This window comes from Branchiostoma lanceolatum, chromosome 19, assembly GCF_035083965.1.
Source record: "Branchiostoma lanceolatum isolate klBraLanc5 chromosome 19, klBraLanc5.hap2, whole genome shotgun sequence".
Lineage (NCBI taxonomy): Eukaryota > Metazoa > Chordata > Leptocardii > Amphioxiformes > Branchiostomatidae > Branchiostoma > Branchiostoma lanceolatum.
In genome coordinates, this window is record NC_089740.1 from 10,232,198 (window position 1) to 10,254,340 (window position 22,143).

At 39.6% G+C, this 22,143-nt stretch overlaps 1 protein-coding gene across 2 annotated transcripts in view; it reads right to left on the minus strand.

Moving 5' to 3' along the window:
* Positions 1-669: 669 nt before the first annotated feature.
* LOC136425088 (CMP-N-acetylneuraminate-poly-alpha-2,8-sialyltransferase-like) overlaps positions 670-22,143 on the minus strand; it is a 44,945-nt gene continuing 23,471 nt past the window's right edge. For both annotated transcript variants that reach the window (XM_066413864.1, XM_066413866.1), the window contains exons 2-6: positions 18,397-18,674; positions 7,183-7,272; positions 5,055-5,615; positions 2,945-3,067; positions 670-2,489 (exon numbers count right to left, since the gene is read on the minus strand). In XM_066413864.1, coding sequence (XP_066269961.1) covers positions 2,333-2,489; positions 2,945-3,067; positions 5,055-5,615; positions 7,183-7,272; positions 18,397-18,578 — 1,113 coding nt within the window. In that variant the 5' untranslated portion in view covers positions 18,579-18,674 and the 3' untranslated portion in view covers positions 670-2,332. The remainder of the gene's footprint in view (positions 2,490-2,944; positions 3,068-5,054; positions 5,616-7,182; positions 7,273-18,396; positions 18,675-22,143) is intronic.

Below are 22,143 nucleotides of genomic sequence, written 5' to 3' on the forward strand. Positions count from 1 at the left end.
TTTTGTAAAATTATACATTTGTAGTCAACTGGAAAACAGATTCTGAAGGAAAACATAGTTCAAGTTGCAACAAAAAGCTCTATGTTGTCCATCCAAGCTACCCAAATAAGTGCCACTGAAAAACATGGGGAAAATGTAGATCAACTTACTACCTGAAGCGAAGTTAATTTTGATAAAATAATTATTTGTTTGTGTATTTTTGCAACAGAACTAGATAACTAACTTATAAATACAATGGAGAAAATAAATATTTGGCATTTTGTGTAAAACATAACTCTTACATAACATAAAACACGGCACCTACTTTTCTTATCATTATAAAGTAACAGTTTAGCAAAATTCTTGCTGAAATTTGGCAGCGGACTTTGGAAAAAAAACTACATTTATAGAAAACATTGACTTTGCATTTTGAAACACTAACATCTCTTACAATAGCTGCACAGTACTTGCAACAAACACCAATTCATTTACATGATGTACATGTAGTATCAAATATTTTTGTAAAAATGTGTTATCATATTGCCGAATATAGTAGAACAAGAGTTATTTGAATGTTATGTAAATATTGGAAACCATTTGACCTGAAAAAGGTTTTGTTTTTGTTGTTTTTCCATCCAACGTTGTACTTTGGTCCCAAGCACTTCAAACAACAGTTGTTTTACCATTTTGTGAGATCTTCCTTGAAAATCTGCTTGGGGAGGGGAGCGGATTTCAGTATCATTAATAATTTGTTCAATTAACCTTTTCCCTACTGCCTAACCCTGTATTCTGTACAACATTGGTGCCAAAATGGCTCCCTTAGCTGGCTGGAGGTTATGTCCAAAGAGGGCCCATTATCTTGAGCATTAACTGTTTTTAAACCTGATCTCAAGATTTTTTTCTAAAATCTACCATGCTCCTTCCCCATGTACTTTCTTAAAACATAACCTATGGCAAAGCAAGACCCTTAACGTCACCGTTTGGGAACTTTCTTCAACGCAACAACTACAGCAACAATTCAACTACAAATCTAGAACCACAATACGCTTCTCTGGTACTACAAATCAATTGCACAAGTCATTTTAAGCACAACTTCTTTTTCGTATACAATACAGTATTCATACCAAACACCACTCTACATCTACACTACTGGGTTGCACTGCGACAGTACAATTTATAATACTGGGTACTGGTAACTGTTTCCACAACTTCTTTTTGTTCATAATACATTGACAACTCTGCTCACAAAACAGTTGGACAATGTTTGAAATTGCATTTATTTATTGCTGACACACTTAATATACTGAACTTGGAATGCACACTCTTTTGATACTTCAAGTCTTTTTTAAAAACTCAGTTTAAAGAGTTTTAAGGATTCCATTCTTAAAAAAGCATGTTGTTTACATCTGATCTAAACCTTGGCTTGCCAATGCTTGTTTGAGTCATAAACTAGTATTCATTTTGGTACACTTGGTACATACAGTCAAACCTGTACTTAGTGAACACCTCTGTATAAGGACCACCTCTGTATAAGGACCACCTGGCCATTTGACTGCTTTTCAATAGACCCTTAGATTATTTTTTCATTGACCCAACCAACTCTTGTTTATAGCTTCTATTTTCTTCAAATCCTTTCAATGGTGACTAATGACAGGTTTGATACTGTGACATACCATAGTCACAACCATTCCAAACATACATCCGTACATGTATCTGTCATGTATGACCAATGAACAATGTAAACCAAGGTAAAGAATAGCCACACTCACTTCCAGCCAGTTCTTCTTTTGTACACGTACAGGACTCGAAATTCTTCTTCTCAGAAAGTTTACTTCAAAATTGGAAAAACTTTCGCAATTGGCAAACAAAACAGCCGGTTTCTGTCTGCTACGGCGTTTGCATGCCATTGACTCACAATTTTTCACCCTGTAACATTGCACATTGTCTACCTGCAATTGAGAATTTTTTTTTCAAATTGCAAGGGCGTATTTCGAGTCCTAACTTATCAATATCAATATCAAGGGTGGTATACCCGTACCAGTGAATAAGGGATCATATCTGAATGATTCCCCCCGAGAAGTTCACTGATGGGTGCATGCACACTAACTCTGATGGTGCTGCACCTCAAACTACATATTGTTTATCTCCAAGAAGATGTACGGTCAGGCTCAGTGTTTTACACATGTTTATGAAGCTTTTTATACGTCTTTCCAAAGGGCCATGTTTTCCCCTCTTTGCCTCCCCAAGAAGATCACATAAAAGCCTCAAAAGCATGCGTTAAAAACTGAACCATACTCTACATACATCTGCATGGAGATAATAAGTTGTTACCATGACAACGGAAGACTGGATGTTATCGCGAGGCTTGGCACTTGTCCGTCTGAAGGCGCAGCGCCCCCTTCTCGTGTAGGCTCTTGAAGACTTGGAACTCGATCGGCATGTCATGACCACCGTACATCGTTGCGAATGGCCGCGGATCGTAATAGTGGTACTTAATATTGCGACCATACCTAAAACATAAGATTGAAGAAAAGATTGTATTCACACATGTCAGTTTAATTACTATCATTTGAAAATCATAATAATAATTCAAGAGTTTCCATCCCAAGTTCTGAAAGAAATTTTGAGTCAGTTGTTTCTGTATTTGGTATGTCATGTAGGAAATACAACATTTAAAGATTTTTGCAAAAGAAATTGTTAAGAAAATTATCATCAAAAAATGCAGGAGACATTGGTACATAATATTATAAGCTACCCAGTGGAATTTCAGGTTATGATATTGCAATGAGCTGAAGGTAGTACCTAAAAAAAATAGCCTCAGAAATAACTAGGACTTCAAACTAAAACAACTTCACACAGTTCAGCTGCAGAACAACCCGTTATCATATCCATGGCTTTAAGACCACATGATATGAATTATGAGTTACATAATGGAATACATAAGAAATATAAACAGAGAGCTCACCTGTCAATATCAAATGGATACATGCCATAGAGGTGCACCTCATCACATAGAGTGGCAGCAAAGGTGTACATCCACATTCCAGAGGACGGGCGGGCAACCCTGTACTCTGTAGACTTCCAATACCTGGAAAGCAGCAACAAGCAGCACTTCTACAATGTATCTGAACAAATCGTATAAGGTAGTCAGTTAGCAAATATAAGGATGATATCCCTTTTATAGTTTCCAAATGTTGTGTCGGAAACCATGATGAATTCTGTTGCTCTATATTTGTAACTGCATGACAACAACCCTGGCTTAAAACAGTGGATGAAACTCGGACCAAAGCAATTTAGAATAAATCAGTCTTGGGGTCAATGGTGGTTGCATAAATGCACTGACTCAGGTTAAAAGTTAAAGTATCCCAGACGTCTTGATAATATGCATAGGGGTGGCACCCATCTCCATTTCTGTAGCCATTAGGTCGCAAATTTGTGAAAGTCACTACAGCAGGGGGTTAGTCCACTGGTAGTGGTGTGTGTTTAACTTCCATACTCATTCCCAAAAGCGGCACATGAGTGCTAAGCAGAGAAAGCAGGTTGTACCATTTTTAGGTCAGGTGCTTTTACGAAATTCATTCACTAGTAAGGCAAGAGATTAACAACAAAACATTGTGTGTGTACAGGTGTTACGCACAACATTCCATTTCCTGGTAGAATATCTGCACTTGTGCCTGTCACTAAGCCCTAGGAAACAGGTGCAGACTTGGAGCACAGGAAACAAGGATTTACAGAGTTGTACTGAAGTGTCTGCTATTAGAAAGTACTACGAAGTTCCCCCCCCTAGGAAACAGGTGCAGACTTGGAGGACAGGAAACAAGGATTTACAGTGTATGCTGCAGAATTAGAAATCCCTACGAAGTTTGCCCCATAAAGAGTCACTACTGATTGAGGCTTTACAGTCGGAGACGTTTTATTAAGTCTGCGTGCAGAACTGAGACGCCGTCTTTACCCCAGCCAGTACTTAAGCCCAGGCACTAATTACGGAGTTGAGTAAGACACGAAAGTGAAAGGAAATGAACAAGCAGTGTCTCGACACAAGGAAGTAATCAAGGAACTATTGATTCGGCATCTTGACCTTTTGACCTTGATGAAGTAAGCATAGAGAAATCAAGGAGAAGATAAGAGGGTGTGAGAAACGAGACGTCAAGGCCTGAGGCGGATAATGAGATTGGATTGTGGCATTTCGCTGTGGTTTAAGGGGGATGTTTTCCGATCGATGGATGGGCGCAGTAAAGTTGACCCTTTACTAATATAATGTCTGGCATTTGCAGTTCGTGGAGTCAACGTTAATGAACATCCAAAATCAATCCGGTTCGGGGAAAACTCCATCTTTGACATCCTCCCTTCAATCATCTACATTACAGAAAACACTTATATAAGTCACGGTGGTCAATCAAAAATTTTGGTGCGTTCAATTTTTGTGTTGGCAATTTACACTGTTCAACCTTGATTCATAAGTCAACAGGTTGTTACGTGCCTTTCTCAAGGGCACAACAGTGGGACCTGCTAGGGATTCAAACCCAAAACCTTGAGCTTCCAAAATGAAATTTCGCTCTCGTCAGCTTTATCTATTGTACTGGTACATGGAATATGTATATCATTCCAAAAGTCTTGTTTAGAACGTTGGTATCTTGCCAAGGTAGGACCCCAAATAATACTTCTGGCATAACTAAAAAAATCTTGAGCCTGATGCATGCTGACACCAATTTCTTTCGGATGGTTGTTCAGGTCCATCAAAACCATTACTTTCAGAAAACATTCTTTATTCAAACTTTGTAAAAGCGATGCTGTGTGATTTATAGGGCTTAACTATGTCATGGATTCTCACTGTGAATCTTTGTAATTGAGACAGAATTTTCATGTTATATATGTATGTATGTTATAATAACTTATATGCCAGCGTAGCGATTTCAATCTGGCAGAATCACCAAATCTGCCTGCAGAGATCCCAATTGGAGTCTGTAAATTAAAATTAGAGACATGTACACCCTTAAAAGATGGGTAAAAGATGTAGAAACATAGATAATATCAAACAAGCCTAATTAAAAAATGTGTGAAATGGACTTTCTTACCTTCTAATCCACTTCTCCATGTCCGGACTTGGGTATGCCGTGCGCACGCTGATATTGTGTTTTATTATTATGTCGTTTGTCCACTGCACGTGGTATTTTTCCGACTTTGCAACAAAAGAAGGTATAAACAAAATCCCTTTTTCTAAACGACGCAGTCTCTGAATGAAGCGCTCCTTCAGCTTCGGATCCGCAAAATCTTTGTAATACGTAAACAACACGGACGGGTTCATGGTCGTGAAGTTGGACTTCGTGCCTACGTCTCTCTCGTGGCCTTCCAGTTCGGGTAGATTGCACCGGAATACATAGTCATGGGTGTCGATCTCGCGCCCGCATCCGGAGTTCGATAGAATTCCTGAGTTCCCCACCACGGCGCACTTCCGGAAATGTTTGTTCTCCAGGGGTGGCCTGGAGGGCAGCATGTTGTGGAAGTTCCGGGAGACAGTCACAGATGGCTGCCAGAAGAAATGGCTTTTTAGGAACCAGATGCGATCGCCTGGCTTGACCTGCGACTGCAGGAGGGAGATGTTGCCTGTGGGGTCGAAGAACTGCTTCACTTTTTCCCTGCAAACAAAAAAAGTTCAGAATTTCATATAAAAGTTCATCTGTAATGCTGATTGCCATTGTAGAGATTTTATACGCTATATCCGTACACAAGGTAAAGCACTGGCCAACAACATTTTGATCAGTCCTCTGATCATGATCCCTCTCAAGTTGAAATTTGACTTGAACTGAATAGTGACTTCAACAACGCCAGTCAAAGGTATCGGCAGTCTGTATCGGCCCTCGTCTCGGTTGAGCTTTGGGTCATTCCAACTTGAGAAGGATCAGAGGACTGATCGAAGGCTTGCTGGTAAGCTCTTCACTTTGTGTAAACAGAAATAGCACATGAAATTTCTTAAAAGTTCAAAATTTTTAAATTTCATTGCATTTTCATACTCAGTAAGACATAAGAGACGGTGGAACATACGAACAAAATTATTGTATTCTCTTGTGTTGGATTGTAGTTTTATCATCCTCATCATTAATTATATAGCTGTCAGATCCTTAGTTTCAATCTGTTTTCTTACTTTCCTTTTATTCATGAATTTATGTATTGTTTGTATGTTGCACCGTCTCTTAAAGCAAGAAACATTGAGAATTTATTTTGAATGAATGTTATAGGTACTGTATCAGATTTCTATTCAGTATGGTGGAGGTCTCATAATCCATTGTCCCATGCAATTTGAACACCTATTAAACGTCCCTGTATAAATTCTAGATGTCAGATTGGGAACTCCAGACTGCATAAATGTGTGGCATTTTACAAGATTAATTCATTCCAATGCCAAACACATACACTTGGAGCCACTAACTGGAAGCCTGCCCATTTGCAGTGATATCACCATAGATCTAACCGCCAGAATGAATGAAATCCTAGCTGTAATGACAGTTATTTTTGACGAGCCATGCACTTGACTACTAGTAATTATGACAAATTTCCACGGGATTTAGGAATCCGCTTCTAGCAGTTGAAGGCAAAATCAGTCATAGAGCTATATAAGGTCTGAGACTCTTTTATCAGGGTCATACATTTCATCAGTGAACAGTGCCTGCCGCTCTGAAGACAACTACTTTTTCATGGATGCTGACTGAAATGTCTGTTGGAGACCTGTTTTAAGTTGTATCTGTTCCGTAATACATTTTGTAACCAACATTAAGGTTTATCAGCCAGGTTACATATATCTGTCACTTTTGAGTGTTTAATCGATGTCTAGTGAAGCATCCCCCAGGTATGCACAGTTTAGATATACAGTTATACATTTTACTGGGGGATGTTGCATTTGAGATCTCTTAAGACACATTCTTGCCGGGTTGCAGATACATCTGACTGGTTGGAATAAGCCGGTTCACGATTCAAACTGCGCATGCACAGAAATATGCATTGTGGGTAATATGTCATAGGTTAAGACCCTTGACTTGTTAACAGTTCTTGTCTAGACCATGCTAATTTGATACATATCCACACATGCATGTTTTGTTTTTGTCTCAGTGCCTTCAACTTAGAAATTTTACAAACAATGCATGTTGTTGTGCATGTTAGTAGATGTTAATACAACAATATAGAATGGTATGGAAATGTGTCCCTTACTGTATGTCTTTGACAACAGTATCGTTTCTCGTCCAGCTCCTGGTGTCAGTCAGTGCACTGCAGTTGTTCTTCTTAGCTCCACTCTGTAATCTGCAATAATCAACCACACGTTAACATTCATTTATTGAAAAAGTAGGAGTGACTTATACTACTTGTTTGAAAATATGCTGACATTCATTTCAGGTTTATAAACAGTGTTCAGCACCAAGGGCAGGTATGTTATCCAGTGCATAAGTATTGTTCAGCACCAGGGACAGGTATGTTCACTTGTGTTTAAACAGTGTTCAGCACTAGGGATAGGCATGTTCACCTGTACGTGGATGGTGTTCAGCACCAAGGACAGGCATGTTCACCTGTACGTGGATGGTGTTCAGCACCAAGGACAGGTATGTTCACCTGTATGTGGATGGTGTTCAGCACCAAGGACAGGCATGTTCACCTGTATGTGGATGGTGTTCAGCACCAAGGACAGGCATGTTCACCTGTATGTGGATGGTGTTCAGCACCAAGGACAGGCATGTTCACCTGTATGTGGATGGTGTTCAGCACCAAGGACAGGTATGTTCACTTGTGTTTAAACAGTGTTCAGCACCAGGGACAGACATGTTTACCTGTATGTGGATGGTGTTCAGCACCAAGGACAGGCATGTTCACCTGTATGTGGATGGTGTTCAGCACCAAGGACAGGTATGTTCACTTGTGTTTAAACAGTGTTCAGCACCAGGGACAGACATGTTTACCTGTATGTGGATGGTGTTCAGCACCAAGGACAGGCATGTTCACCTGTATGTGGATGGTGTTCAGCATCAAGGACAGGCATGTTCACCTGTGTGTGGATGGTGTTCAGCACCAAGCATAGGCAGGTTCACCTGTATGTGGATGGTGTTCAACACCAAGGACAGGCATGTTCACTTGTGTTTGGATAGTGTTCAGCACGAAGGACAGGTATGATAACCTGTGTGTGGATAGTATTCATCACCAGGGACAGGTATGTTCATCTGTGTTTGGATGGTGTTTAGCCCCAAGGACAGGCATATTAACTAGTGTTTGGGTAGTGTTCAACACCAAGGACAGGCATGTTAACTAGTGTTTGGGTAGTGTTCAACACCAAGGACAGGCATGTTCACCAGTGTTGGGGTAGTATTCAACACCAAGTAACAGGCATGTTCACCTTTGTTTGGATAGTGTTCAGTAGCTTCTGTGAAATTTCTTTCTTGCTGTCCATTTTATCTCTTAACTTTTTCATACAACCATTTTGTTCTGCTTTCTTTGCTTTCTCTAATGATACTATATCTTTCATGATTAAAAAAAATGATTTTCTTCCAGTGTAAGCCTTGGATCATGAAAGGACATATGTGTGTTGCAGTTGTTGAAAATGTTTGACCATCAAAATAAGCTAAGGGATGCCAATACCATGATCTTTAAAAGGATGTCCTTTTATCTGTCGCTGATTGCAATCTGTTTGAATTGTATGGAATCCTGAGAGACACAACTGCTGACTTAGCAACAGTAAATACTTTCTGCCATGTTTCCATGGCAATTCTGTTCTCATGACAGCTGTTTTTCTCAACCAACAATGTAGTCAATTAGCAGTAATACGGTATTGGAAGGCGGAGCCCATCACTCTCCTTTCACTGCCTTTTACCCCCCCAACCAAAGCCATGTCCATGGAACACAAGTAGAAGCCTGTGAGATACCACTAAGTATAGACTGGGCCGCTACACCCGTGTCAAACATTATCATGGCCCAGGTGTGACATGAATCATATTATAGTTTATACAGACCAATATCTATGCATGAAAAAAATGGCAATGGCTAGATCGGGCAAGCACAGGTTGTTGACATGCACTGCCCCGATCAGCACTTCCACCGACCCAGGACCATTAGGCCATTGAACCTGTCGAATCCTCTAAAATTCAGGCAGAGAGCTCCACTCACATGCCCTCTTATCGATTTGTAATAACAAGACCTACAGGCTGCAAAGATGGTAAAATGCATGGTCAGCAGTGTTGAAAAGGGGCTGATGCGTTTGCTCCCTTGCCAATATCCTAAATTACTGAGTAGTTCTTCTGTGCTCCAGTCTTGTGCATTCTAAGATGAACCAAGAGCTTTCGAATGCACTTTCCAGGTCTCTATATTTGTTTTGTTTATTGCTTTGGCTCGGTAAATGGCCTTTACAGCCAGGGCTGCCAAACTAGCTAGTCAGGCTATTAGTATTACAAAGGAGTAGCCCTGCTAAGCATTATATCAAGCCCTCCAGATAAGACAGTACAGAACATGAGATTTGGGGATTTGAGCATGGACCAATCTCATGGCATAAGTAAGATTATCTACATCCATGCTGGTATCTGCTATAATGAAAAGGTTGACAAGTTGACAGGAAGACCTTTACTCGACAGCAGCCAATGTGGTCAACACTGCCTAGCCAAACGTGAAAGTGGAGTAAGGAGGTGGTCCACAAAAGGTCAATGGAGAAGGAGATGAACAGAAGAGAGAGTGCAAAGCAGACAGAATCATTTACCAAAATCAAGATGCAGGGGTTTGTCTAATTATAAAGAGGCGCTGTGCTCCCATGTTCTAACCATGCGCCCCCTTGCCCTGGGAGCAGATCCTCTGACAAGCCTAAAATTCTGATCAACCAGGGTACTACTACTAGGTCACATGTGGCCACAGTCTTCAACTTTTACCTGTCTGACACTATGTGTACTAATATATCCCCTCAGGAAGCCTTAGAATGCCCCCATTTTAGCTAGCCTGAGTACCAACCTCCGTAGTGACCGCTGGCTCAAAAGAATTCGCTTGCTATCCATGTAACTAATAAGTGGCTTCTAAGGGAAAAGACATAATTTTTTTTCGTCCAATGTAATGCATGATTAAAATTGTCAATATTTTCAAAACCATATCTAAAGGGAAGCAATAAACCAATCAAGAAATTCAAAAGTTCATAATTATAGTACTGCTTTTTGAATACAGTCTTTATTATCTTGTGATTTATTTAGATCCAACTTCAAGTTTAAAACATCAATTTTCGAGTTCCTTCAATTTTGCAAGCATCACTCTTAGGAACAACACATTAGAACAACGAAAGTTCTGCTGCAGTACCAAGAAAAGCTGCCAGGGGAGCTAATATCTACATGCAATTATTTCTTAAATAGGTCAAGACCTTAACACAAATCAAACTTCATAAAAATCCATCCATAGCTTCTTGAGTTATATTGTTCAACTATGAATAAATGCTATCAAAAACATAACCCGTCATGGTGAAGTTAATTGCGTAGCTTTTATAATTACTTGAAAATCATTTCAAACAGGCCAATGCAAATAAAGGATGGGATGTCAAAATAAACATCAGGCAAACCACTGGCATTCAGCTTTTGGCATTTGAGATGATATTATACACGTTACATATTAAAGATGATTCTCTAGAGAAGGCTAGTATGCTTGGGAGATGGAACGTGTGAAATTATTAATACTCCCTGACACCAACCCACTGCAGTTATGTTCATACATGATGAAATGCAAAATTTAGCACGTATCTTAGAATGCAAAAGAAGCTGAATGCTGTGATAACTTATCACATGCTTGAAGCAATTTTCGATGCACATAACCAACAGATATCACAGTCATCCATATCTCAGAGATTTGATGGCTTGTCTGTTATGCTCTGATTCCAGAACTACCAATATTGAATGTTATATTTATCTGCAGTCACAGTCTGATTAAGTATTCATCTTTAGTTTTCCTAATATTGCTGTTAGTAATCATCATCACTCAATCATCCTGTTAATCTGATCCATAAAATTCAGCATCTGTTAGTAGTAATATCAAAAGAAATTTGACGGATAGATTAAAACTTATCAGAATTCTACTTTATATGCACTGTATCATCATAACAGATGGTTGCATGGCTTCTATCTATCCATCAATATTACAATATTTGCTTTCTATATTCAATTTGTTATTACTTAGAATAGATGCATTTTGTAATATACATGTAACACAACAGTAAAAACTGGTGGTGCATGTAGCATAATTTCTGCAACCTTTTAATAAACATCTCTGCCAGATCCTAACATATCATGCCCCAGATAAATGCAATCAATCTTATCTTATGGATTGAGAAAAAACGACTGGTTCTGAGGGGAGAATGGATCCTCATGAAGCAGGCAGGAGTGGAACAACTCCAGGGAGTAAATGGCGTCTGATACATGATTCATCACGATCAGGGTAACTTTAATATTCCCAAACCAAGTTTGCTAGCCTCCGGTATCCATCCATCCTATTCTAGCTCCAGTATGTTCTTTAAGGAGTGATTGCTTCTCTGTAGAATAGTCCTGATGTGGCAAATTGTATTATCGGCTTGCCAACTCCTCTATTTAGCTGATTTCTACTCTTTCCAGCCAGGTCTGGAGCCTGGTAGAGGCTAGTCCTCGGCCCCCAATGAAAAGTTTGGTCCTTACGTCCTGCATTTTTTTAGCCTGGATGCCAGACCCCCAATCTCTAAAACATCTATTATTGTGTGCCCCACATGATAAATATTATAGAGATTGGGGCTCTGGCATCCAGGCAAGCATTTTCCTGGAATCAAAAAAACTTCTCAGAAGCAGTGTAATGGAGATCAAACTTCTGATTGCTAGATCGAACCCCGCTGCCATGCCACTTCAAGAGCTGTGTGACTCTGTGCCAACCAGTCTCTCTTGTCTATATTTTTGGTCAATATCTAGTAATTATAAATAAATGAACATTGTTTCTCTGTTAAAGGGTGCCAGACTGTTAGTCAAAGTTAGTGATCACAGGAGCAAACCAGGGCTAGAAAAGGGTGAATAGTGACAGCTACACCATCAGTACCCAAGCTGTGCCATTGTTAAGTTTTAAATGCTCCTAATAAGTGTCCCATCCCACGCATCCAAGCAATCTGATGTTAGAATCAACAGAACAAAGTAACATGTGGCTGTACGCCAAAGATGTTCAGCCAATTTCTTAGATAACAGAAACAAGATCTAATCTTTTTGCTTATAATGTACAGTTAACTTTTAAGAGGTTGTAGACAAAAGTCAACTGATTGTTCTCTCCATTTCCAAAACAAATTGAATCATTGGCACCCCATATCCGGTTGGTTTGAAGTCAAATTATCTGCTTTCTTATTTGAAGTATGATTTTTGAAAATGGCTATCTATTTTACAAATCCAAGAAATTTTTATAGTACAAACATTTGCTGTTGATCCTATCTTTATGTTGATATTCCATTTCAGCATTAAATCTTCATGTCTGAAAACCAGCAAATAAAATTGGTGCGTCTTTAGTCTCTTTACAATGGTGTACTAGTAAAGAAATAACAGGATGGGGGGGGTGTTCTGGAAACCACTGCACATTTGGAAGAGTATCGGTTACCAGAAGAAATTGCTTAATGTTAAAAAGAGGCCAATAGGTCATGCCAGGAAAAAAACCTTTTGTAAGTTGGTGAACGGAATCTAAATGGAGATCTTGACGGATCCCTTAACCTGGTTTTCCATCCCTGACAAGGCAAAGATGGACGTGCTCACTGTTAGATGGCTATCTCGGTCAGTGGTTTGACTTGTTGAGAGCTTTTCCCTGAGAGAACCATTGGTTAGTCATTACTGATGCATTTCATGTGGGAACGTGACTTGAAACTTGAAAGTCTGGCTGTTTTTTCCCCTGCTTACTACAATCAGAGCTACAATGTAGTACATTTTAACTATGATCTAGAGTTTGTCAAAAAGTATACGAAGAGGACCCCTTAATGAACACTTGTGGTGATACACACAACACTTACAACTGTGTCTTAGTGTTTCTTATTTTCTATGACTTACTAAGAAATCACATGTTAATGTTAAAGGTGATAATTTTCAAAAAGAAAGATTTCTCTGAATGTCTAAGACTTTATAAGCATGGCATTGTTTTATTTCATCAGAGAAAAAAGCAGCATAATTTTTAATCTGATTTAAATTGTGTACTACAAGGGGCATTACTGCAGCATCATGACACTGAAAATATGGCATTTGTCCATCGTTTTGGAATAGATGGAGAGGGAAACATCCAACGTTTGCTGGCAAATGCTGGTCCATTTATTTTACAAACTGCCTCATGAAAACAGAATGGTTTGCAGGTGTTTTCACAGCGCATTTAACGCTGGCCTTTTGCAAACTGCCTTGCCAGCGATTGCATGTCACAACACATTTCGGGTGCCATTTGCTAAAGTGCCACTACATGCGCATGGCATTTGCGTCACACAAAATGCCTTTCCAGACACTTAGGCCAAAATTGCAGTCCCAGCACCTATATGGGACATACTGGTGTGTCATCGCCGCTGAAATTCAATCTGAAATTACTGGATGTTTTTGCTGTGAATGTGTTGCCATGGCAATAACATACCTGCCCATAAAAACTAGCAGACAATTTGGCCAAGGCATTACCATTTGTGGTGCGGGAATTGTAAAAATGTATCTTAATCAGTTTTCTGAATTCTAGTACACTGTAAATGTGTTTGCGGTGGTTTATTGTTCGCAGTTTTCGCTGTAGCCTCTTCACTGTGAATTTAAACCCACCAGGAAAATGCTTGTCTTCTGCCCGCCAACCACTTTGTTTCATCCAAAAACCACCGCAAACACTCCGTTTTCTCCCTATACTGTGGAATTAAATCACCAATTACACAATAACAGTAACTGTGCCATTTGGCATATAATACTACAGCTTTGAAGGTGTGCAGCGTAGCTGGTTATATCGCACTGAATGATACGCACCTTAGGCCACACCAATTTAATTTCTTGGTTAACAGATTTTTTTTAATTCAAGCACCTTAGGACATCATTAAAACAGAAGGCTGGGGTGAAAACTTGCACCTGACCCTGTTCACTCCCTGACGTGTGCACCAAAGTACAAACTTATCTCTGCGATTCTGTTTTCATGTTGATTTTCCAATCTAGCATTTTTTTTAAAAATCTGTTAACCAAGAAATTAAATTGGTGTGGCTCTAAGTCCATTCAGATGTGTTAATTAAACTTATACTCACTAGTTTGAAGCTATGAGAAGCTTTCAGGCGGTATCCGTCATCTTTCTTCATGATCAGCTCATGAGGAGGTAATTTTGCAGTTTGAAGCTTTCTAACGAAGAGTCTCCTACCAAAATTGATGACAAAAGTTTCCATTCTGTGATAGTTCACATCTAGAAAACTAACTATTAGACATCCGGAAATAATTTCAGCACGTTGGAAGAGCATATAGGAAATGTCAGCAGGTAAGAAGTCACTGGCTGTGTATAAAGAAAACTCTAATATCTTAAGCTATTTATACATGTTAATTCTGGGTTGACAAGACTTTTATCTATATACTTGTCATGTCTCTTTCTTCTCTTTGGAGCTAACTTTAAGTTTAACCTTCTCCCTGCTGCCTAACTCTGTAACCAATAGGGATTTGGATGCCAAACGGCTACTTCAGTGTGCTAAAGGTTACATATTGTACAGACAAAGTGAAACTGAAAACAAAAGTGACAGAAAAAAGACACTGTCTCCAGGACCCGTCCTTCTGTCCCAGGACGGAAATATGCTTCTTGGGACAGAAAAAAATTCAACCCTTTCCGTCCCAAAAATATTCATGAGATTTCATGAGATAAAACTGATGCAAATGTATTTTTTGAGCTTAAAATGACAGATTCAACAATGAAAATTTTAAAAATCAGCTCCCAAACAATGAGTGGCATGGAAAATAATTTAAAGCTGAAGACAGCCCTGTTACAACATGCAGATTAATGGACCCAAATCAGCCAGTTGTCAGAGTGGTTGTCGGTTTTTGCCAATTTAGATTCTTGGAAAGATAATCAGACAGGAATATACAATATAGGAAAGACAAGTTTGAGAAAAATAAAAAATGTCATAACTCTTTCTGAATATTTTTTTCTTGAAATATCTAAATTGTTCAGAACAAGAACAAATCTATGTAATCTGAGGGTAGAAAGTACAGGTAAAATTTACATGTGAAACTTGGCTGAATAAGCAGGGCTTCCAATTAGATACCATCGCTTGAATAATGGTTCTCTAAATATAACATGAAAAGCATCATGGATACTATCTTCAAAGATTTGTTTTCATTACTGCTCATTATAGAATCACAGCCGGTTCTTCACAAAGGGACCAACGACAACATAGCTCTTATTCCCAGTGTACTTTAGAAAGAACTTATCCTAGAAAAATTCTAATGACAGTATTGCTTCTGAATGAATGTCTCTTATGTAACATCTGTGTCATGCAATTATACATGAATGTAGATGCAGTATATGAAATGCAATATTCTACCACTCCTAAATGTGTTATCAGGAAAAATAATCATATCTACCTGCTCCCCAAAGACTTCCTTACAGAATCACAAAGGAATAGAAGGTTCTTCCTGTCAAAGTCTTTTTGTGAAATTTGATTATGCCTATAATAAAATCCCCTGGAAGGCTCAGGTATTGGGATTTGGCCATGATGAGATTTTGTTTGCAACGATTTCAGTAGGAAAACGAATTCTCCCCATGTAGTGATGGTGTAATGTTTCATCATTTTGACAGGCTTGCTATCTCTTCTGATATGGATCAGCATGGAATGTCATGTCCATGGTCATGTAAAGGTGAAGGTAAAGTTAATGATCAAACCTGTCCCTGGAGCTGTTTTCTGTACACATGCACAATCTGGTGCTGGGTTTCTGTACATGTACACAATCAGACCTGTCCCTGGTGCTGATTTCTGTTAACAACACAATCAGACCTGTCCCTGGTGCTGATTTCTGTTAACAACACAATCAGACCTGTCCCTGGTGCTGATTTCTGTACACATACACTATCAGACCTGTCCCTGGTGCTGATTTCTGCTCACACACACAACCAGACCTGTCCCTGGTGCTGATTTCTATATAAAACACAATCAGACCTGTCCCTGGTGCTGATTTCTGTTAACAACACAATCAGACCTGTCCCTGGTGCTGCTTTCTGTACACAAACACAATCAGACCTGTCCCTGGTGCTGATTTCTGTACACATACACAATCAGACCTGTCCCTGGTGCTGATTTCTGTTAACAACACAATCAGACCTGTCCCTGGTGCTGATTTCTGTTAACAACACAATCAGACCTGTCCCTGGTGCTGATTTCTGTTAACAACACAATCAGACCTGTCCCTGGTGCTGATTTCTGTTCACACACACAATCAGACCTGTTCCTGGTGCTGATTTCTGTTAACAACACAATCAGACCTGTCCCTGGTGCTGATTTCTGTTTACAACACAATCAGACCTGTTCCTGGTGCTGATTTCTGTTCACACACACAATCAGACCTGTCCCTGGTGCTGATTTCTGTTAACAACACAATCAGACCTGTCCCTGGTGCTGATTTCTGTTTACAACAAAATCAGACCTGTCCCTGGTGCTGATTTCTGTTCACACACACAATCAGACCTGTCCCTGGTGCTGATTTCTGTTAACAACACAATCAGACCTGTCCCTGGTGCTGATTTCTGTTTACAACAAAATCAGACCTGTCCCTGGTGCTGATTTCTGTACACATACACAATCAGACCTGTCCCTGGTGCTGATTTCTGTTTACAACAAAATCAGACCTGTCCCTGGTGCTGATTTCTGTTTACAACAAAATCAGACCTGTCCCTGGTGCTGATTTCTGTACACATACACAATCAGACCTGTCCCTGGTGCTGATTTCTGTGCACACACACAATTAAACCAGGAAACCGGTGCTGATTACAATGTACAAATACACCATCAAACCTGGTGCTGATTTCCGTACACATTAACAATCAGACCTGTCACTGGTGCTGATTTCTGTACTCACACACAACCATTTCTGTTAACAACACAATCAGACCTGTCCCTGGTGCTGATTTACACACACCATCAAACCTGTCCCTGGTGCTGATTTCTGTACACCTAGATATAGACCTGTCCTTGGTGCTGATTTCTGTACACATACACAGTCAATTTGACATTTACATAGTAGCATCAAGCAAATGGACTACCCAACTAAGTGTGACATAACATGTATGTAACATTAGCTCTTGCCACGATATTTCCATACTCAGTTTTCCCATCCTTATCTATCGCAACCAACTTATACTCAAGTTGCACAGTGCCTTCCCAAAAGTTGATATTACCAGCAAAATGAATTTGTTTAAGCTTGTGACCTAATTTACTCATTAAGCTTCAGAAATCACATTAGTCGAGAGAGGAACTCTCTCACATGATGTTAGCATGCAAAGTGACCCTGCTCTTGCTTTTTCCTGCTTCTAATTGTCCTTCACGTCAATAATGTTTCCAATACATATCAAGGTATACATAATTTCATAAACAAATGGGTAAAAGCAGCAGAAAATTGCAATCATGCAGATTCAGTTGGCCTATCTCAACATCATGTACAGCTCAGCATTATCATGATGACTGAATTGTGACAAAGATTAACTCCTGTAGGAAGCTTTATAGTTTCATTGCATGAGCTGGGGCTCAAATGACATTACTTCTTTTTCTTGCCAGATGCAAGGTAGTATAGTGATATTTCGGTTAGGTTCATTGACTTAGAATCTCAAGATTCTGGGTTTGAATCTCTAGCTGGCCCAAATGTTGCACCTTTGGGAAAGGCACTTATTTACTCACTGGACTCACTCACAGATGAAAATGAGTATCTAGCCTCAGTCATTGATTACAAAATATCTCTTTTTTTCATTTTAAATTACCATTTTTATAGATTCTGAAGGCCTTACCTTTAAATTTTATGTAATTCTAAATACAATATAGTTAACATTCATTGTATATAGTTTACATTAACTGTTGAATATGTGTATTGTTACCATCCCCTGACCTAGCCCTTTGTGATAGCCATTGACCATAGCTAGGTGGGCAGACCTGGCTGTATGTGTCTCAAACAACAGATAGAAATTGTGACAAACATGTGCTGCTAGAGTGTGCAGGTGACATGCTGACCACATACACCGTGAGAATGTAGTCTTAAGAATTAAGTTAGCCAATTTGCACTGCTCACATGTCATTGGTTCAAGTCCAGACTTTCAAGTCCGGACCTGAACCTAAACCTCTGGACTCGAGTCCGAACCTAAACCTAAACTCGGGTTTAGGTACGCACCACTAGACATGCACCCCGAACTTCCAGGAAAAATGGAAATTCCTGTTTTCATGCTGTGAAATAAGATAAAAAGCCTCACCTGTAACACTCTAAGGTCTCTAGTAGCGTGGTGTCGCGTACAAACATCCACTGTCGTTGCACGTGGAACGCCATCATTGAAAACAGGACAAGGAACATCAGCACCAGGAAGCCCATCCTCTTCCTCCCCAGCGAGCCTCGGAAAATCCCCGTCGCGCCGTTGCATGCCATTTTTGTAGGCATCCCTGAAGCCTTGTTTAGTCGCTCAGTGATTAGGTTGACCAGTAGTGACCATGCTGTGAAGAATGGACTGCCGTCGTCTTCCTGAGGTCACTTCATCTGTTTGGGGAAAGATATAATCTTGGTCAGTGGTGTTGAATGGCCCAGTGGCTTGGCTAAGCAGACAAGAGATCGACAGGTCACGTGTTTGATTCCTGGCATTTATGGCTAGACGTTGTGTTCTTGGGAAAGGCACTTTACCGGACTTACTCCTCCCAGGTGTAACTGTAAAATGGATGCCTAATATAGTAACTCCTAGAACTGTTGGAGAGGTAAAAGGCAGTGGAAAGAAACGGTTGGGCTCCGCCTTACAATACAGTGCTCTAGACACAGTAGATAACAACCCACTGCCACTATATATACGGCCTCACGATGCTATGGGACTGTTGTATTTACCTTTTTTTTTTAAATCTTGCTCAGCAGACAACACACTTACTTTACATGTTGTGTCTGCTGTTGAAAGAACAGTACTAACAACTGCATTAACCTGCATGCATGTACATGGTACAAGTCATTCGAACCCCATTTACATAAAATTAGTAGCATCCCGAATTCCCCGGACAAAATTAGCACTCAGATGCAGCTTATCAATAAAAATTACCATTTTACCCCTGGGCCAACATTATAAACCAACAGACCCTGTCGTGATACATATGCTGTTAGCATAACAAAAGCCGCAGCTGAATACATCTGGAAAATGTGTTTCAATGTCATTCACTTCGGCTGACTTCATACATGTGGCTTTTATGATGCTTATACTAAGACAACCTTTCAGATTGAAACTATAAAGAAATAGCAGCTCCCAATGTTCAAAATATTGGAATACAAAAAAGTGAAGACATTGTATGGATGGTTTTATCAGCACCATCTTTGATTTGAGATCCACTTGGGACGGGAAAGTAGTCATAAAAAGTCGCAATAAACATTTGGTTTATTGTTTCTGTCATCATTGATTCACAACTGGCTAACACAACTAAAGGGACTAAAAATGGTCCAAATTCCAAATGTAAAGCATTTCATTCTTGAGAAAAATGCAAAAACGCATAAGATCTAAACGGATATGAATAATTTTACTCATAACCTTTAACGGTCCAATCTTAAATGATATCTCGACATGAAAAACCTATTACCGTGTGAGGACCCTAGATCCCTAAGAGAGGCTTGTCTAAGCCACAGCGGATATGATTTGAAATTCCATCTTCCCAAGCCTCTCAGCACTTATTAACTCTAAGGCCAGGCCAATTTCTTTCTTCGGTTCATGCCATGGACAGCTTTAAGTAGAAATTTAGCAAGAGGTCAGGAATAAAATGGAGGGCTGGGAGAAAAATTCTGACAATATCGTAAATGCATTATTCTTAGTTAAGTTTGCATGGTTTTTATTTCGCGTTAAGGGGAAAATGGAGTGTTCGCCGTGGTTTTAAGTTCGCAGCAGTGCTATAGTACATACTGCAACTGTATTGGGCAAAAATGTTTGCCGTGGTTTAAAGTTGAAACGGTGAAACGGTCGCCGCGAAAGCCACAACAGAAAACCACCGCAAACATTTCTGAATTTACAGTAATTGCGTCTAGTATATCTGAGTTTGAAAGTACAGACTTTTCCTTCTGTTTTCATGTGAATTTTCCAGTTTGGTGCTATTTTATGTATATTTGCAACATAAAACTTCAAGGATGTTTTTACCTGTTACAAATAAGATACATATACCAAATCAGTCAGTAAAGGTGTAACAGGTAGATAACAAAAGATATAAAAGGCATCTTGTCTAATATTGTATTCAGCTTTTCCATGGCCATATTATGGAAATATAAAAATTTTCTGGAAATGTTTCCATGGATTATGATATTATGGTACGTAAATCATTCCAATGCTCAGAATACACCAATTATTGTACCATACAATTTTTACTAAAGAGAAAAGCTTCATAAATCATAAAAACATAAGGTAAACCGGGAATATGTTTATTCCCCTTCATTAATAAAATCTATTTCACAGATGGATACCGGCATGTAATGGAGGATGAATAAATATGCTTACCTCTGCAAAAATCCGGCAAGAAAATAACAGTCTGCTCTAGCTTCCCAAGTCTCTGAAATGTTGGTTTTTCTCTCTATCTATAATTTTGTATAAATGGTAAAGGGACTCTGGAGTAGCTAAAACAGCAGCACTTATCCTAGATGACTGACAAATCAAGCTACTCCACCCAATCAGATCCAGCGCCTTCTACATTTAGGGCATGCATGTTAGCAATTTTCTGTGCCAACGATCGTGAAGCGAACTGTAATAAATCTTAATGACGAGAACACGGCAGGTTGTTGGAACAAAGATCCCCTTCCTTTTTACAACATGTATATCCTCTCAAGAAGATGTCAAGACTGACGTTATTGATAGCAGGCCATGCCGCTGAGGGCCAATAGCTACCAGCCAAAGCGCCAGCAAGGCATGGAAATGGAATAATCTCGAGGAGACAGCAAACCCCACATACACATGTACCTATGACCACATTTATTTTTTATGTTCTGTGGCATTTAGCAAGAGAATGAAATGAAAACATCTAGGGCTGGAAGTAAATCTGACTATATCCAAAAGGCCCAGGACCTCTCACTTGTTTCAAGGTACAGACTTTTCCCTCAAACTCTATTCTAATGTTGATCTTTCAGTACAGCATTATATTTTATTCTTTATAAATCTGTGAGCCAACGAATTAGATATCGCAGTGTTGCTGTTGCAGTTACCAACAAAACCACCAGCAAAGCAGAAAATGTAAGCTCCATGTAGTAAGCTCCATGGGTATACCTAATGCCACACAAATCTAATTTGTCAGTACTTGGACTTTCAAACATAATGATGGAACAGAAATAATAATGAGAAAACACCAGTCTAAGGGAAAAAATTTACCTTGATACACACAGTTACAGTATGTGCACAATGCCAAATTAGCCTCATGCAGGATTTTCTGGCAACAGCCCTAAGTATACTATAAGTCCCTAGTAACATTCCAACCACTCCTACTAGTAGATGTTAGGATTAGGGTTCAAGCTATAGCTAAGGGTTTGGGGGTGTCGGAACATAGGGTAATGTGTAACCTGTTTTTCTCTAAATGCTTTACGAAGTCATTGTCCCACTAAAATGCCCTAAAACCGAGGAAATAAAGTGGCATGGCCCAACCAGAGCGCCAGCAAGGCATGAAGTGTAATAGACTGGAGGAAACAAAGTAAGCCCTGGGCACGCATAGTACAAGGGCCTGGAGTGTGGTTATATATCAGCCTGTCACCGGCAGTTCTGGGAAATAAACTTACAACATCGGAAAGACGTGACAAGGTTTCTTATAAGTCTACGCCTATCGTTCAGACCCTTGTAGCACCTACAGAAGTGGCACATAGGGCAGCAAGTTTACTTGCTATTGCAGTAGCAGGGTATATTTTACAGGTTCTTCTCCTTTAACATGCTCGAGGTACCTCCTCGAACACCAGACAGCCATTTTACATCGCTTCCAAAAGACGGGTGTAGCTCCAAACAAGATGCTCTGCCCTG